This window comes from Rhinolophus sinicus, linkage group LG12 (genome assembly GCF_036562045.2).
Source record: "Rhinolophus sinicus isolate RSC01 linkage group LG12, ASM3656204v1, whole genome shotgun sequence".
Classification (NCBI taxonomy): domain Eukaryota; kingdom Metazoa; phylum Chordata; class Mammalia; order Chiroptera; family Rhinolophidae; genus Rhinolophus; species Rhinolophus sinicus.
The window spans coordinates 50,630,915-50,646,580 of NC_133761.1; the positions used below are offsets into that span (position 1 = coordinate 50,630,915).

Here is a 15,666-nt window from a genome sequence, read left to right on the forward strand (position 1 = left end):
TAAGTGAAGGCTTTGAGTATTGCAGGAAGAAACATCACAGACTAGCAAATGGATAACAAGAAAATGAAAACAGATTTAAAATTAAAGCAGAAGGCTCTGGTAGTAGAGAAGGAGGTTCAGAGAACTGGGAGGCTAAATATGCAAATAGACAATGGCCAGATCAGACATAGGTATATATAAATAGAACACTGAACCACAACCTACAGCAACCTGCCCAGGAAACCAACCTCTTATTTACAATAACCAACACAGAAAGCCAACCTACTCTAAGTCAGACTTGTAGGAAGTCAGGCTGCTATATCTAGGAACAGTCCAGGAAGCTAAACGGTAATTTTTACAACCAAAATGGTCAGGACTGGATTAATAACTGAAAGCTCCCCTAATTTTTGTCCCCTGTTCTGACTTAGACCCAACCAGAGAGAGCCAAATACACACTCTTCACCAATCACATAGGATGCCCCACTGCTGGTCGGGCAGCCTCCAGCTTCCCAGCCAACAGCCTCCAGCCAGAGCACACCCGAACATTCCGTCTTCCACCATGAAGTGTTCCCACTCCACTGCCTGACTTTGAGTCTCTGCCAAACACAAGTGATGTGTCTGACTGCCTTGCGAGCTCTGAACAAATAACCTGTTTGTTCTAATGTGCTTGGTCTCTGTTTACTCCACTAACTAAAATCAGGATAAAGAGTAGATTCAGGATAAGTGAGAAAGAAGGAAGAAGTTAGTTGTGAAGAGAGGAAGGAGATTTCTGACTCTTTCAAAGGAACGGAAAGGTTTAATATTTCCATATTGCTTGTTGTAAGTTTCTTGATGCTTTGTTATGAGTTCACGCAATTTATACTAAATCCTCATAAAACCTTGTGAGACAGATTTTTTAACCTACCATTTTTAAGGGAAGTGAAACTAAAATAGTCTTCATAACAAATCACAGGCGGAACTAAGTCCAAGGCCAGGTTTACTCTTTTCCCTCTCAGGCCACTCCTCCCAACCCTCCTCTGACATTCCCACTCTAGTTCTGACCACAGAGTATTGCCATGACGGTCTGAGTAACTGTATTGTAATTCCTCATTCAGTCCTTCAGTCCTGCTTTGCTAACAAGTGATGAACGAAATAATTACAGTAATATCTAGCCCACTTTTACAGGGTTGGTACGTGATAGAATGTAGATGTGAATCCAGATCGTTCTGATTTAAAAGTCCATGGTCATTTACTGCCGTAGGCTAACTTAGAAGTGAAGAAGTTTGCTGGCAAGTGCAAAGGTAATGTGGATATTACATGTACTGACTTGAGGCGGTTAAAAACAACAAGGCTAGGGTGCTGGGAAGTAAATTTTAGAGTTACTAAGGAGAATAGCAAGGGATGGGACTGACCGCAGGGAGGTCTGTTAGCCAGGCACAAAAGAAAGTGGGGGAGAATTCTGGAAGTGAGTAGGCAATGTCACCTATAATGATAAAGAGGGAGTGGATGATGTAAGAAAAAATTTCATCAAGGAAATGAGAATGATTAAGAAAAGAGAGAGGGACAGTGGACTGTCCCACTGGAGATTGGGATGAAATTGGGGTACAAGGACTCCCAGTTGCCCAACCTTTGTCCTGAGTGCTAGAGAGAGGAGAGCAAGCAGAGGGCCTCAGGATGGGGGCAGACAAACAAGAAGTGCCTGCTGTATGGCTGAGAATATAGAACAGAAACACAGGACACGGGAAGAGGCTGTAGAAGAGAGGACGATCCGGAGAGGTCGAGAGTTCTAGAAAAGATGGCAGTCGATAGGGGTGGCACCTAGCAACCAGATGGTGATTCCATCTACCCAGGGGAAAAGCAGCAGGGGAATGGCTGGTAATGGAAGAGTATGTTCTAGATTGAGGGGGAAGCAGTATTGCATCATCAGGTTTAGTTACTGATTAAGATGGAAGAAATAAGCAGACCCTAATTCCAGCTATATGAGCTCAAAGTAAAAATTAAATTATAGCTTCCCCCAAGTGAAAGAGGCATAATTCTAAGGCTCCCTCTTTTTTTGTTGAAAACTACCATTGATAGCTAGTAATGTGTGTTAAAGGTACTGGGCATTTTGTCTTAAGGGAGTTGTTATAGTTTGAACTTTATCAAGTTGCTTTCTAGGTGCTGTGGATTGCCATTTAAAGTACCCAACAGTCTTCATCACAGGCTGAAGTAACAGGGGCAGAGCCACTCCGCTGGATGGGTCACTGGCCTCTTGTCCATGGACTGTTGGCATCTGTCAGGTACTAGGATTAGCGCAGGTAGTGATGCACGTGGAATGTTCGGGGGTAAGAATCTGCTGTTCTTCCCTTTCCTTACAATCCCAATACAATGTTCCTCCCCAGTTCAGTCTGGGAAGTACATATACTTAGGAACACCTTTCGAACATGAAGGAATAAATCTAAAATATATACTGATTTCTTTTTTGTTCTGTTTATAATACTGTTGCCTGGTAACGAGACTATACTGTATCATGGGTTAAAAAGAAAACAAACTTCAATTGTCTTTTCCAGACATTTTTTTTTTTTTTTGATGCCAGACATTCAACCCTCAAGGCAAAATATCCAGGATAAAACTTACACATTACCAGCTTGTTGGAAAAGAAGGGCACTTGGACTAATGCCTTCTATGGGGGAAAATTATGTGAAACTCATTAAAAGCTCTAATTCATAATAACTGTTGTAATTTCATGGTCTGACTTCAGCTTTGCAGCAACACATTATACAAATAGACCTCTTATCTACCTGCCCTCTCTTAATACTTTTCTACACCCTCCTCATGACCTCCAAGAAAAAGGAGCAGCTGCAGAAGAACAGGATAAGATTCATGGGATAAAACCATGCTCTGATGGCCCTGCCATCATCAGGAATGACCCTAGGGAGACGTTATTTAATGTAATCGCAGAGACACAATCCAGAAATATAATGGTACAGCTGTTGGTATTTCTAGATTAATAACAAACTGTGCCATGCTGGGATAGATTGAGAGGCCCATGTGTTCTCACAGTTGTGCCGATTTATGTAATCCCTAATTTTAAGTTGGAATATTTCCTGAGATGTGTGCTTTTCAACTTCCATTTGCTGTAACCCAGGTAACCAGCACAGTGTCTCCATCGGTTTGGGGACAGACTCTACAAACTTTCATTTGGTCCAGCATCCCACTGTACAGAATATGCTCAAACTGTAAAGTGAATTAAATCATTCCTCATTTTCATTTCCTTGGTCTGAAAGTAAAAGTAGCAGTGGACCGAGAGTCAGGCCTCAGCTTAACCCGAGGGGAAGTCAGGAGATCACGTGTGGTTATGACATTGTTCTCTTCGCTGTCCAGGGCCCTCTGGCTTTCTTGCCCACCCCCTAAAAGAGAATTTTTGTTTGTTACCTCTTACCGACATTTATTTTGGCAATTTTTTTCTGAGAGTCCATCTTCGTCCTCTCCCATGATGTCCACAGCCGAAAATATCAACGCGACGAGAATGGCAAAGCAGCAGACCAGGGCGAAGATTACAATGCACTTCTGCTGGGACTGCAGGAGAGAGAGGAGATGACCAAGTCAGAGAAGCAGCTCTCGCTTAGGAAGCCCAAGATGTCACAGCTTCTCCAAATGCCATGAAAATGCTTTGGGAAGCAATTACTTTCATCACTGCCAGAGAAGGGTGCTCTCTGGGTGACAAATGCCTAAGACCTTTATGCTTGTTCCTGACACAGCCTTCAACACCTCCCCCCCCACTACATATGTTAGAACCTATTAAATAATTCAAGCACTGTATCAAGACTTCCAAATGAGTGTGCTCTTTTTTCTAATCAAATGCAGTTCAGAAAAAGTTCTTTACGAGATCCATTATTGCAAATTAAAAATGAAATGCAGGGTGCCTCCATAATATTTTCTGGCTCTTGTTATTACCACCACCTTCCAAATGCTATGCAAACTGTCCTCAAACTCTACATCCTCTTGCTTTTCCCGTCTCATCTCTAAGAACTTTATGTGATGGTTTCAGGAGGGATGCCCATGGGTGGTAGGTTTGTGTTCTGTACTTTGATCAGAGAATTGCATCTATCAGATGCTAGCTTCATGAGTCATTTAACTGGTGGTCAATTAACGGCATGGTCAATTAACCATGGTTCATTTCAAAACAGTGAACACAATCGTAACCATTATCCGTACTCTTGATATGATTTTCACTTAGAAACATAGCTGAAGGTCCAGGAGGCCAAAGCCACTCATCCTTATTTTTAAGTCCAACTCTTGTAATTCAAGAAATCTCTATCTCCAGCGGGGTTCACGGCCAAAGGTGGAAGAAGATAGGGCCACAATAGCTGGGTAGGAACCATCGCCAGTGGGACAAATAAATTTGCCTGCATTGCATTTACCAGATAAATCAGGATGGGAAAAAGAGAAATAACTATTTTTAAAAGTCTTTGTGCAGCTTTTAGGTATAATTTAAAGAGGGGGAAAGGCTGATCTTTGACCAGGCATCCAGGAGTACTCCCCTAGGAATGGGGTGCATCTACGCACACTCACAGACACACACATTTCAGAACTTTGTTGAAACCAGCTGGCTCGGCCACCTCTTACAACGCTCCTGCCCTTTGTCCCCGTAGTCACATGATCTCCAAAGAACCAAGCAACCTCCCAAAGCTCAGGGTCCAGTGTGTCCAGTGTGTCTAGTGTGTCCTCAGTCTACAGGTTGCAGAGAAAGATGTCATCACGGAACAAATGCTGCTTCGGTGACCAGGATGAAGATGTCTCTTTCCTTGCAGTGTTCTCTAATCTCCCTCGGGTCTGCTTTCCCAGTAAAACCTTGTTCTAAGCCTGTTTCTGCCTGTAATTATGTTCTTCTCCTACTCCATTCAGAGAGGAAGTGGGAAACCCAACGAAGACACAACTACCGTTCTACCCTAGGTCCTGGTTATCTCTCAGCCAAGGATTATGTTTTATCCGTTGTATCCCCAGCAACCAGGATAGCACTTAACAAACAGAAGGGGCTCAAGAAATAGTTATTGTGAAAACAAATGCAAAGTGAATAAAGGAAATGAAAATCACAAGGGCATGCTTCTGAGGATGCAGAGTGACAAGAGGTGTTGCTCTCAAGACTCAGTTGTTTCCATAGTTTGGAGATCGTAAATTTTATAGCTCATCCTTTTCCACTCTCTGCTGGAGCTAGAGCTAAATCCATGTGCCATGTTTACCAACCATATAAAAATTGGCAGAGTAGATTGTGTATTCATCTTGCCCCTTTATTTTCCATTCATCCCAATTCCTTCCTCACTACTTTTATTTTTAAGAAGATGCATGGAGAACTGGTTGAAAGCTCAGACTTTGGAATTAGATTGCTTGGATTCTGTGTCACTTACTGGTTGTATGCCCTTGAGCACGTTATTGAGTCTTTGTACTTTAGCTTCCTTGTCTGTAAAATGGGAATGATAATGATGATGATAATAACAACAATAGTAATAATAATAAACGGCTTAGAGGGTTGTTATTAAAAATTAAATTAAACGAGATATGATATGTAAAGTACTTAGAACAGAACCTGAAAAATAGCACGAAATGAGTGTCTGCTGTCATTATATTGCTGTTGTATATGTGCCTCTGTAAGGGGCTTCAAATACTTTAGGGAAACAAAGTAAAAATATGAATAAACAAAAAACATACAACAAAAACTATAAGTAGGACTAAGAGAAAGGTAGAGAGATAGAGAAACAGACAAAGAAGGATGGGAAGAAATCTGACAAAGAGACAAAAAAATGTGACATGGAAACTTTCTAGAATAAAATTTTTGAGAAATTGTTCTAGTCCAGTCTCAGAACTCAAAACTCTAAAGCAGTGTTTTGGGGCCTAAGGATGTGCATTTGTAACAAGTTCCCAGGAGGTGTTGATGCTGCTCGTCCAGGGGCCACACCTTGAGTTATCCAAGTCCCGTCTATACTAAATCCTGCTTACACACGTTCATCCTTCAAATTCACCTGCCTTTAGTCCATTTTCAAACAAAAAAGGCATCATGATGAATATACCCTATTAATATAACATAAATCTTGTAATTTATTTTCTTTGTGGGGTTTAAAAATAATTTTAGACAATGTTTTAAATTTTGAATGACTTTTCTCTTACCCTTCACTTATTTTTTTACTTTACTATTCATTACTTGTATAGTCAGAAAATGTTTGCTACTGATTATTTTGAAAAAAACCTAATATAAAAATGAAAATAAATCATAGTCCCATTTGGATATAGTGGCCATTAACATTTTGTTTCAGTCTTTACTATATCTCCCTATCTAATAGCATTGGTATCATACTATGTGTAGTTTTATATTCTGCTTTTTGTACTTGATCATATTTTGATGTCATTAAATGTTCTTTTAAATCGTAGTTTTAAGTTGTTGCATAATATTCCACTCATGGATATATCTCTGTCTCCCTTACTCTTAAAAAAACCCATTTTTAAAAAGCACTCATTTACAATAGAAAAAAAATGATTAAACATTTTTCATTTGATCTGTTCCCCCTATAAATTATAAACAGAAACAAACAAAAAGCTTTTAGAAAGGGTTAAAGTAATCCAATGATATTCACAGTAATCCAGTCCAGAAGAGAGTCTAACCCAGGACAATAAAATAAAACATTATCTCAAAAAGAATCCTGGAGAGAGCAGCATGAATATACCACGTCAGGTACATGGTGAGATGAGTGAATCCTAGTGAAGTTAATACTAAATGCTTTGTCTGCAACAGCACTGATCTGTTTCCCTTCATTCTGAATTTCATGATAAAATAGTAAACAAGAACTGTAGTTAATTTGTGTGCTATTGGAAGCACTTTGATGCAATAGCCCTCAAACATTTCTATTACCTTCTATTAATTCAATTCTAGATTATGAAATTCTATCAGAATGAACAATTGAGCTAGTTATTTTCATTTTAACTTTTCAAAGAAAAAAAATTCAGACTCTGACATTCATTTTTAAATGTCTCCTTGCAACAGTATGCTATAAGGTCATACCACTACTTTCCTCAGTCTCATTTATTTTCCATCTCATTAAAAGCGAAAGAGTCTATTCATATGATAGCATAAGAGTCTCATAAATGAAACCAAATTCTAGGTTACCAAGAGATGTATTCATTTTCAAATCCTTAACATACCATTTCAAATCACTGAGGAATCAATTTGAAACACACTTTTTGTTTTTTATTGAATTGAATCAAGGGAAGCAAAGTTTAAGGAGAACCCATAAACATGATTACAGCCTAAACTTCACTGATCAGCTCAACCTATTAAGAGAACAAAATTTAAAATGCTATAATCTAGCATCAGTCAATCTGTATTTTTCATTGTAGTTTATATTGAAGCTATTTTCTAGCTTGCTTGGTTAAGAAATAAACCTAATTATGCAAATATCAAAAATATTTGAATATCATACCTTTATCAAATACATTTTACATCAATAAAGAAAAAGAGATTTATGACCTCAAAATGGGGAAAGAGTATTAAACTGGAAAATTAGAAGTACTATGCATTTCCATCTTGGGCTTTTATACCATTTGACAAGCTCTGAAAAGGAATTTGCAACCATGTGCTTAGAGGGAAAATATAATTGTGGAAAAATTAACCATAAATTTAAGTTATTCATATTCTTTTTCACTTATTTACCATGACAAGATTGAAAAAAAAAATCATGGCCAGCTCTAAAAAAAAATAACAATTTTTATGTGTACAGCTTTTAATACCTACAGAGCTAAACACTCTAGTACCATTATTCTCCATGTGAAAGATGTGGAAATTAAGATTTAAAGACATTGAGGTATTGAGGTGTCCAAGGTCACCCAGCCCGTTAGATATTTAAGTCTGGAGATTTAATTTAGGTCTCTAAATCTGGAGTCTCTAGATCAGTTTTTTGGGTTGTTTTTTTTTTTCCTTCACCTTCCCCCCTCCTTTCTAATTTTTCAATTACAATTGACATTCAATATTATTTTATATTAATTTCAGGTGTACAGCATAGTGGTTAGACATTTATATAATTACGAAGTGATCCCCCTGACTAGTCTAGTACCCACCTGGCACTATACATAGTTATTACCATATCATTGACTGTATTATCTATGCTTTACTTTACATCCCCATGACTATTTTGTAACTACCAGTTTGCACTTCTTAATCCCACCTTTTTAACCCTGACCGCCAAACCCCTCCCATCTATCACCACAATAAATCTAGTTAATAAAACCCATCTGACACCATACATAGCTATTACAACATTATTGATTATAATCCTTATGCTACACCCTATGTCCCCATGACTACTGTGAAAAAAACAATTTGTACTTCTTGATCCCTTCCCCTTGCTTATTCATCCCTAACCCCCCTCTCATCTGGCAACCATCAAAACGTTTTCTGTATCTGTGACTTTGTTTCTGTATTTTGTGTTTATTTTATTCTTTAGATCCCACATATCAGCGAAATCACATTGCATCTGTCTGTCTGACATACTACACTCAGCACAGTACCCTCCAGGTCCATCCATGCTGCTGCAGATGGCAATATCCCATTCTCTTCCATGACTGAGCAATATTCCATTATATATATATATATATACACCTCCTCCTCTTTATCCATTCTTCTATTGATGGACACTCAGGCTGCCTCCACATCTTGGCCATTGTAAACAATGCTACAATGACCAGTGTTTTGAACTCTGTATCTGGTAGATTGCTTGCCTCTAGTTTGTTTAGTTCTTTTCTGGGTTCTCTTCTCTTCTTTCATTTGTGACATGTTTCATTGTCTCGTCATTTTGGCTGCCTCCCTGCATTTGTTTCTATTTATGAGGTAGATCTCCTAAGTCTCCCAGTCTTGGAAGAGTGGCCTTATGTGGTAGGTGTCCTGTGGGGACCACTGGCGCCCTGGGCTGTTCATCTGAGTTGGGTACTCCAGGTGTGTCCCTTGTATGCATTGTGTGTACTCTCCTGTTGTTGTTGAGCCTTGATTGCTGCTGGCATGTCAGTGGGTGGGATTGACTCTCAGGCTGACTGGCTGTGAGGACTTGTCGTGACTACAGTGGACAAGCTGTACTGTAATGGGATTCTGGTGCATGGAGGTAATTGGGTGGTGCTCTCATGTGGTTTGAAGCAGGCCACTAGGTATATTGATTCTGGGGCATCTTGGGAGGGCGCTGGTGTAGGCCCAGGTCAGCCGCTGCCTATGCCTGGCCTGGGGCCACCTGGTAGGAGCCACAAAGTGATCTGCTGTTGGTAGTTGCCTGTGCTGGACTTGGAGGAACCTGGGAGAGGTTATGCTGCAAACTGAGGCCAACTGCCACTAGTTCCAGGGGCCACTTAGCAAGAAATACAGGGCATGCTGAGGCCAGCCACTGCTTGTTTGGGGTCTATGGACCTTTGAGAGATTTTTAGGAAAATCTGAAACATGGGCTGAGGCTGGAAGGTCGTGAGAAACAGCTGCTGAAAGAGGTTTGGGATGGTGCTTGGGTTGAGTGGGGTGGGGTGAGTGGTGTTAGCCAGGTTGATGGAGATTCAGATATGGCACCTGCCTGTACCTGCCAGCTGTATGTGAGGAGGGTTCAATGAAAGAACAACGATACCTGCCAGCACTTCTGTCTGGGACAGCTAACCTGCAACCCTTGCCATGAAGGCAGATAATTCAGTTCCTCCCGATATGTCCCTGGCGCCTTTTGAGCTGCTGCCCCAGCACTGGAGCTCAGAGACAACTGGAGTCCATCAACAAGTCAGTCAGTTTGCAGGCCCTTTAAGAGAAGCACCTGGTTTTCCAGCAGCCCTCCATCTTACACGGACAGAATCGCCACTGATTTTCACAGCCAGGTGTTGTGGGGACTCCTTTCCTCTGCACTTTGGTACTGGGGGTTGGGGAGCCCAACATCAGGCTGGGACTCCTCACTCTTCAGAGGCGACTTCCACAGCCAAGACTGTCCTCCCGATTTTTAACTGCCACATGGGGGTGTGGGACCAGCGTTTCACATCTCTGCCCCTCTTATCAGTGTCAACGTGGCTTCTCCTGTATATCCTTAGCTATATGAGTTCTGTTCAGCTAGATTTCAGGCAGTTCCCAAGGGTGGTTGTTCTATAATTTAGTAGTAATTCTGATGTAGCTGTGGGGGGCGGTGAGCGTAGTGTTTACCTATTCCGCCACCTTGATGGAAGCGGAGAGCAGGATTTTTCTGTTCTCACTTTGTACTCCCTCCCTCAGGGACTCTAATTTACTCTCAAATTTTCACTGGCTATATATACTGATAACTCCCGAATGAATATTACCAGCCCTGCGTACCAGACCCATTCTGAATGAGTTTCCCTGCCATGCACACAAAGGGGAATCCTGGACGTGTCCACCAAGCTCTCTAAGTTGAGGAGACAACGTTGGGATTTTAGAGAGCCCAAGTCCACTAGAATTGACAGGATAAAGTACTAGAGAGAGGATGTCTTCCCAAACTCCCCTTGGTCCAATGCTCCCAACTCCCAATCCACTCCTGAGCTGATGACGTAGGATTTCCCCACAGAAAGCACCAGTCCTCTGTCCTGATTACAACAGGTCTACAAGAATACAAATAGTAACATTTTGAGTCAGTGGATAAAGCAATGCCGTTTTATAATGTAGACAAGTCAGGTCACTAATAGAAGGGGGAAGGGCAGAGGTAAACATTTTAGTAGATATTTAAACAGAATTAGAATCCTTAATTAACATCGCTGTAGGAATAACGTGACGCCTTATGCTTTTATATACGCCAAGGCTCACCTTCTCCTCACCGTTAATGTACTTATGAACCCCGTTTTCCAACAACTCAGGTAAAAGCCCATCACAAGCCATGTACATGGTACACCTATTTCCACATACCAGCAGAGCACTATGAGAGCACTGCTTTGTAGAACCAAGTAGAGTGTAAGATTATCTACACACAGCACCACCCCGAGCCACAGAGCAGTCTCTTTCTACAGGGAGCGTGTGGTTGACTGTGCTCTTGAGCTGAAAGGAAGCTGAGCTGAGTTGCTGTCAGGCTATTCATAACTGTTCCTCTGGCTTAGCCATTAACAGCAATTGCTCTTGAATCCTTCAGACCTTCCTACCAGACATATTTACCACTGTCTCAAAAGCAAAGAAAACCATTTCACAAACTCCTTAGCCACAAAATAAATGATTAGAAAATCGTGGAACTGGGAAGAGAAAAAGAGTAAGCACTGTCAACCTAAAAATAAAAAGTCAAAGTGAGCGGCAACAAGCAATGATTTGAGATCCAAAAGAATAGCTATTCTACTTCTAGGCATAGATCCAAAACAATGGAAAGCAGGGACTCCAACAGAGATTTATACACAAATGTTCTTAGCAGCATTATTCACAAAAGCCGAGAGGTGGAAATAATCCATATCACTGGATTAATGGATAAACAAAATGTGTATTTGAATATATCCATTAATTTGGATATATACATAAATGTAGTATTATTCAGTCTGAAAAAGAATGGAAATTCTGATATATGCCACAACAATGGATGAATGTTGAAGGTATTATGCTAAGTGAAACAAGCCCAACATGATAAACAAATATTTTACGATTCCACTTATATGAGTAGTCAAATTCACAGACACAGAAAGTTGACCAGTGGTTGCCAGGAGGTGGAAGGAGGAGGCAGTGAGGAGCTGTTGTTGAATGGGGACAGAGTTTTAGATGAAAAGTGTCCTGTGGATGGATAGTGTTGATGGGTGCACAGCAGTGTGAATGAATGTGCTTAATACCACTGAACTGTACACTTAAAAATGGTTAAAACGATATTTTTTTGTTATATATTTTATAGCAATAAAAAATAAAAAGGAAAACCCAACAACAAACAATTGCTGAGTTTGGACTTTTATCAGCTTTTCCCAACAGCTGAGGTCTCTCCCCAAATAGTTCAAAGCCTTCCTCTTGGTTCCTGGCTTCCTCTCATCTCACTCTTGGGTCTTCAGAACCTTTCTTCCACGTTCTAAGAAGTCAACACTTGCTGATTCTAGACGGCACTCCTTGCTTCTCCCGCCTAGGAGATAGCTAGCTAAAATCATTATTCATTCAGCAGAGGGAGACCTGGGATGAAAAGCCTTCCTCTACTCCATGTAAGAGGACCCAACACTTTCGTTCTGCCACCTTGTATACAGTGTCCCCTGAGACCACCCATGCATACAGGGTTGAGTTCCCAGGTGATGTCTGTGTTCTCACCCATAATGCACCCAGCTGTTCCCAGATGGCCCCCAGACCAGAATACACTGGAACCCACCAGGGCACTTAGTTGCCCTCCCCTTACCCTCTCAGCCTGTTCCTCTCTACATGTACCTGGTTTTAGTTCCCTCTCAAATGAATTTCAGCTCATTCTCCTAAGGCCAAAGGACTGTACAAATAAAGCCATGTGTGTAATTTGCACAGGGAGATGGGGGGCACAACGAGCCATTGCTAAAATATCAGGTGCTAAAATAAAACAAGAGGGAGAGAAATGTGTTCCAAGAAATATAATGACATACAATTAACAGCTGAGTTATAGCAAAGCTCTCTTCATTTCTTTGTATTTTGTACTTTTATAATTTTGTTGTTGTTTTATAATGTCTTAGCTCAGTTAGAGGAACATCTTATGATTCACACTTTTTGTAGCTGCTATTTCCTTTTTCTGACAGGTCTAACTTTCAGTAGTCATATTATGTCCCCCTATGGTAAGTTCAAGGAGGGTATATGTCACCACCCACTTTCTGCTACTGTCCCTATCCCCCTGAATTTATGCACAAGGCCAACCTCCAAGGCTGAGACCTTTTACTTCTGCTGTTTATTGCCCCAAACATCTGCTTTTATTCTGTTTCCCAACTTACCTTTTAGTAGGTCCCTCCTTTCACCAATTTCCAACAAAAAACACACAAATAAATCCACACTAATATATTAATGGATGTTAAAAATATCTAAACAACACACTTGTTATCTGTGACTTCCGCAAGGACACTTTAGAATACTAGGGCACTTGGGGTTCAATGGCCAAACAATGGGATGACATCTCTGGGCAAAACAAGAAAGAGAACTAACATTTACTGAAGGTCTTCAACATTTCAAATATGGTACAGAGTGAAATTTTCATATGTATTTTAAGATAATACATGAGACTACTAGGACATCTCTCACTTTCAGTGGGTAAGCCCTTAGGCCCCTAGGAGTAATACATGCTTTTTTTCTGCCTCTGGAGAATTTCATTGGAAAGCCTTACTCCTTTCAACAACATTGCATAGCCATCTTCATTCACACAGATTAGGAGATTCACAAGAGGTGGGTACTCTGCCCAGGGGCCAGCATGTAGTAAGTTGCAGAACTTGAATGCAAGCTCAGGAAGCCACAACCAAGCAACAATATCCTCAGATAACACTTCAGGGCTCCAAGCACTTTCCTTCACCCCAAATTCCCTTCCTAGAAACCTCTCTCCCTCTTCGCTCTGCCCTGCCACCCCAGCCTATGCATTTCTTCATCCAAGTCCTTAATTGTTTATTAATGCCCAGCTAACTTTTGAACAATTTTGATCTTTAGCTCTTCATTTTCAAACTTTATCACACATGTATTCAAAGTACCTCAGGGACCATTCCCTGGGAAATCTTCAATCAACTCATTTCTGCCCTTTTGCTATCTGACATTCGACAACATTTCTTCAATCAACATTTTCAATCGAAACCTCAGTGAAAATCTACTTCCCATCATCATATTTATCCCAGGGCCTGTGTTCTTGCTGCTCTGGGGAGGGAGGTGCATTCTGTGTCTCCATGGCTTTGCTTTCTCTCCAGCGCAAATTACATGCTGTGACCCTGTGATATGAATCAAGTGTTTGTTGATGTGCAAATGCCTGCCTTCTCTGTGGAAACCCAGGGACATGTGAACTAAAGAATACGCCTTTCTCTGGAGGTTACAGTTCACCATATCCTACCCCCAGCCAAAGCTCACTGCTATATGTGAACGTGCACAAAAAGAAGAAAAAAAGAACAGAATGAGACAGAGAAAGTTTTTGTCTGACGCCAAAGGTGTCAAACAAGAAGATGAGATGAAAAGTACATTTTTTTCTGTACTGTCCAATTGTTTTGAAATGTACCCTGGGCTTATTTTAATTAGGTGTGGTAAGGTGGCAGACGAGGAGACAATTACCTTGAAAGAAAAGTTTGTTACTTACAGATCCCAAGACGTAAGGACATGCTATACAGCACATGGGGCCACGTTGGGAAGCCCTGGGGTCCCTCAGGAGGCAAAGCACAGGCCAGAGTGTTTACTGCACTTTCCATAGGAAGGAACGGGCGAGGCAGGGTAGGCAAGTTCAGGATGGGATTGACTGAATAAATTTGGTGGGCTCTGAGCTATACGGGTGGTCACTAGCTGCCTGGTAACTGGCACTGGAGTGATTTAGGGCAGGAGAAATATTGCTTGATGTGTGAAAATTAGATAAAGGAAGTGTTCGGGAGTGTGGGCTTTGAATTGGTTGGTTTATATATGAAAGTTGTTCTATCTCTAGAAATTAGCCAGTCCTGGGAGGGGCAGTCTCTCCAGGATTAGCAAGGTCACTAACATGTCAAAGCATCAGAAAATCCAGAAAATTAAATTTAAAAAAAAGATTAATATTACAAGGCAATAACCTATCTAGCAATTTCAACCCAGAAATAGTATAAACCAAAGGAGGATTTGGAAACGAATCAATCCCACTGCCAGTGGCCTATGGACCCACAGTACATGTCTGCCCCCCCCCCCCAAAAGAAGCTGTATCTTAATAAGCCAAAAGCTATCTCATATGAATGAGTAAAAAGCACAGTGGAGTTGGAATCCCACTGAGATGTAATAATGTAATTCTCTATGTCATATTTATGATGAAATGGCCAAGGCCAGAGGTGAGAAATATATATTATCTTGCTGAACAGGACGTTCTATATTATATGATGCACTCATTAATAAAAGATAGGATTTTCCATAATGATACTATATTGAAAAGTCACTATTTAAACGAAAGGCTCTTCTTAAAACTGATATTAAAACTATTAGTCTATTTTTGGACAGTGGAGACTGGGGACGTGTATACAATACGTATAGAAAGAGTCACTAAGAGCAGGGAGGCTCTCTTCCAAAGCCCAGTTCCGGTGAAGGGTTCCAGCAATGTAAACTAAGACTTTAATGACAGTATATATTACTTCATAATAAGCACTGAGGTCCTTAGAAAATTACTTGTCTTAGCAGATAGAAACAATGAAATAATAAATGAAATACATATGTTTGGGTACACTTCAGTTCTCCAAGCTAAAAATGAATTAAGTCACACATAATGGGATATTTAACATAGAAATATTTCGGTATGAAGGTTTTGCACTAGCCTGACTCCTTAGTAATTAAAATGCAGGGTTAAACAAAATTCATTCATGAAATACATATTTATTCAGAGATTTAGCAGCAAACAAGACAAGACAAATCTGATCTTCTCCTCTTGGAGCTTCCATTCTAATAGGAGAGGCAAATAATAAATGGGTAAACAAATAATGTCCAGTGTTAAAAAATGCTGTGTAGAAAACGAAGAAGCTGACAGGATGGTGACTGGCAGTTGGCACTGTCGCTGGTGGTTAAGGACGCCTCCTTGAAAAGGGGGCATTTTATCTGAGAACTGAAGGAGCTAATCAAGGGAAGTCAGAAGG

At 40.7% G+C, this 15,666-nt stretch overlaps 1 protein-coding gene across 6 annotated transcripts in view; it reads right to left on the minus strand.

The window, feature by feature from the left end:
* The window catches only part of PLD5 (phospholipase D family member 5), a 233,198-nt gene that overhangs the window by 123,868 nt on the left and 93,664 nt on the right, over window positions 1-15,666 (minus strand). For 4 of the 6 annotated variants that reach the window (XM_019746839.2, XM_019746840.2, XM_019746841.2 and 1 more), the window contains one exon: window positions 3,380-3,516. In XM_019746839.2, the coding sequence (XP_019602398.2) occupies window positions 3,380-3,516 (137 nt within the window). Of the gene's footprint in view, window positions 1-3,372; window positions 3,517-15,666 lie in introns of all 6 variants that reach the window. The other 2 variants (XM_019746842.2, XM_074316803.1) reach the window with 1 other exon arrangement.